We start from the raw sequence: 3,496 nt of genomic DNA, 5'->3' as shown, positions 1-3,496 counted from the left end.
ATCGTCCTCCTGCTTGAACTTCTCCGCTTCAGCCAGCATTTGCTCTATCTCCTCCTCCGATAGACGACCCTTGTAGTTGAAGATAGTGATGCCGTTCTGCTTCTTTGTCGACCTTTCCACCTTCGACACATGGAGCATGCCGCTTTCGTCAATTTCAAAGGTAGAAACAAACTGAGTCTCACCACGCGGTGCTGCTGGGAAACCCTCTAACAAAAACTCGCCCAAAAAGTGGTTGTCTTTGGCCATCACACGTTCACCCTCAAAAATCTTGGTGCGAACACACGTTTGATTATCGCCATGTGTGCGGCTTTTGCATGCCTGCTTCGTCGGAATTCGCGTGTTTCGCTTTATCACTGTGTGCATCTTACCATAGGCATTCTCCCATCCCAACGACAGTGGCGTTACTTCTAGCAACATCAAATCCTGCATCGAATTCGACGCACCACCAGTCAGATTGGCAGCCAGCAACGTCGCACCGTACGCCACTGCCTCGTCTGGGTTGATGGACCTTTGCAAGTCCCTACCATTGAAGAAATCCTGCAACATGCTCTGCACCTTCGGAATCCGCGTCGATCCGCCTACTAGCAATATCTCGTGGATGTCAGCTTTGTCCATCTTCGCGTCGCTCAACGCCATCTTCACAGCATCCATCGTCTTACTGAAGAGGTCCATGCACAACTGCTCAAATTCGGCTCGTGTGAGGGTCTTGCAGAAATCTATTTCATAAAACAACGATTCTACTACTATCGTTGTGGACTCGGCTGAGCTCAACATCCTCTTCGCCTTCTCACACGCCTTTCTCAGACGGTGGATAGCTTTCTTGTTAGTGGTCAAGTCCTTGCCCGCGTGCGCTTGCTTGATCATCTCCACACAGTGATCCACCAGTCGAGAATTGATGTCCTCACCTCCCAGGTGCGTATCACCACCAACCGCCTTCACATCAAATTCCCTATTATTTATGGACAGGATGGACACGTCGAAAGTACCACCACCCCAATCAAAGATGAGCACATTGCGTTGCCTTTCACTTTTCATGTCCATGCCGTAAGCGATAGCAGCTGCTGTTGGCTCGTTGATGAGGCGCAGTACATTCAAACCGGCTATTTTCGCTGCGTCTATTGTGGCATTTCGTTGGTTGTTGTTGAAGTACGCGGGCACAGTGATCACTGCATCTGTGACCTTCTCGCCCAAGTACGTCTCCGCCGTATCCTTCATCTTCGACAGCACCATGGCCGAGATCTGCTCAGCGACGAAATGCTTTGTCTCACCACAGTGCTGCACTTCAATTTTTGGCTTCCCCTCCGAATTTGTAACTTTGAAGGGCCAGTATTTCATATCACTCTGCACTGCCTCATCGTCAAAACGGCACCCGATCAGACGCTTTACACCACACACTGTATTGGCGGGATTCAGAGCAGCCTGGTTTATTGCGGCTTCACCGGTGAGGCGTCCTTTGTCGGTGAAAGCAACACAGCTCGGCGTTGTGCGGTTGCCCTGATCATTGGCTATGATCTCCACCCTGTTGTTTTGGAAAACACCGACACAAGAGAAAGTTGTGCCTAAGTCAATGCCAATAGCAGAACTTGTCGACATGGCTTAGTGTGATGCACAAATGCTATCTCGTTGGGTCGAATATTGATGACCACCACGACTGAGGCAATCGTTTATATCAACTGCAGCTGATCTTGCTAAAACTATCCACGATGCGCACTAACTGCTAGAATTCGTTTATCCAATCAGGAAGTGCCGCTGTTTCATGCTTCTCCTAATTTAGTGGCGGCTGTACACTTGAAAGCTGTGACGCACAATGCTGGCTCAGGCTCGCACACCCCTGCCAGTAAGCGCTGACGTGGGCAGTGGTGTCGTCTCCGTGTTGACGAATTGGTGGCAAAAAAGCCGTAGTGGGGAAGTGCCAACATAGCGACTTAGGCTTGGTAATATCTTCGTGTCTAACAAGCCTAAGTGATGCGGTAGGAGCGTATTGCCATAGCGCATTTTACCCTCTCTACGGCTATTGCAGTCTCCAGCATAAACAGCCAAGTGGGAATCCTCACCATGCTGCATAGTGGCGCTACTCTTCGAGGTTACCAAACGTATCTTCTCGCAGGGCAGTGATTTCATTCGCTTACACCTTCCACCCCCTTCCATCCTCTGTCCCTCAAAGATATAATCAAGAAAGACGCACACATAAAGTCACTAAGCAAGAAGGGACAAAAAAATGGAAACTATTGCATTTAAAAGCTGCCGTTATTGGGGTGTAGACAATGATCAGCAGATGAGGGTCGCCATTTTACTACAGCCTAATCAACTGGTAGCAAAATCGTTTCTACGTACATCCTTAATTAAATGCCATTCACTTTGACTACTTGCCGCCACGCCTTATGTGATTGGCAGAGCGGAGAGCATAAGAACAAGCGCCATAGTTAAACAGGCGATGATAAAATATTTGGCTTGTAGGCTCGCGGTGATAGAATGAACTCCCGCAACACAATTGGTACACATTGCTTTTGAGGGCGCCTCCATCACACCCAAATGAGTGAAACCACTCAAAGGCTGATGAAAGTTAAACGTGGGCGCCAGACGATTTGCTTCCTGATTGGCCGAACCGAGCCACGCATTTGGAGTGCTCGCGTCAGCAGTCTTCGCATTAAAATGGCAATGCGTTTGGTTCGGGCGACAAAGTGAAGCACACAGGAGGCACCACCTAAAAGGCAATGGAGATTGGAGGCGTAAGGCCACAATTGGAATTGGCTTGATACGCACGCTGGTGGGGGTAACACCTCCACTACTGGCAGTTTCAGCAACAAAATGTTTCGGCTTAACTAAGGAAGTTAGGGAAAGCCTTTAAATGAAATTGACTTTTGCGTGTGGCAATGTGGCGTGGCTGACTGTCCAGTTGCGAAATAAATGCTTTAATTTGAGGTGCCAAAGATGAGTGCACAGGTCCATTTTTAGTGAAAGAAACCCATTTGTGTTGCTGTTTGTCATAAGAGATAAATAAGGTGTAATTGGAATTGCACAAGGTTGGAAGCCGAAAATGCTTGGCACATTTGAAGTTGGAAGTGGAAATGTTGAGACTATTAGACGGTGGATCAAGAGAAAATTGGGAAAGCGTTATAAAGTGCAGAGGAAAGGAAAAGTTCGCATGAGAACTGCACACGACTTCGTTGGTAATTCAGCGGCGGAGTTCAGCCGAACCAAAATTCTCGTGGATCGACGAAGCTGCATAGTCAAGGTTGTGAAGGAGGCAGTCCCGCATCACCGTATTTTAGCCAACTCTCAGCGGCAATTCGCACAGTGCGAAAGAATTTTTTAGTACCTCTAATTCTATTTAGCAAATTTAGTAAAGTATTTAAAAACTTTAAGCGTATATTTGAGTTCATTATTTGTCCTTTTGGCAGCACAAACATATATAGCGTTGTTGTTTTTGTTGTCTTACATTTGGAGGAGACAAATAGCACTTCAGATCCGATGCGTAAGAGTAGCGATGGCAAGG

General features: G+C 47.5%; 1 protein-coding gene across 1 annotated transcript; it reads right to left on the bottom strand. All coding sequences in view use genetic code 11, as the record gives it.

Annotated features, from left to right (window-relative positions):
* Window positions 1-1,382: 1,382 nt before the first annotated feature.
* EGR_05408 (Heat shock protein) lies at window positions 1,383-1,593 on the bottom strand (the record flags this gene model as incomplete). The annotated part of the gene is made up of 2 exons (XM_024494657.1): window positions 1,383-1,394; window positions 1,471-1,593. The coding sequence occupies 2 exons, from the start codon at window positions 1,591-1,593 to the stop codon at window positions 1,383-1,385; spliced, it is 135 nt and encodes a 44-aa protein (XP_024350984.1).
* Between the last annotated feature and the right edge of the window lie 1,903 nt (window positions 1,594-3,496).

Source organism: Echinococcus granulosus (genome assembly GCF_000524195.1).
Source record: "Echinococcus granulosus chromosome Unknown EG_S00039, whole genome shotgun sequence".
Taxonomy (NCBI): domain Eukaryota; kingdom Metazoa; phylum Platyhelminthes; class Cestoda; order Cyclophyllidea; family Taeniidae; genus Echinococcus; species Echinococcus granulosus.
The sequence above is the reverse complement of the archived record's forward strand: the minus strand, read 5'-3'. Positions and strand labels throughout refer to the sequence as shown.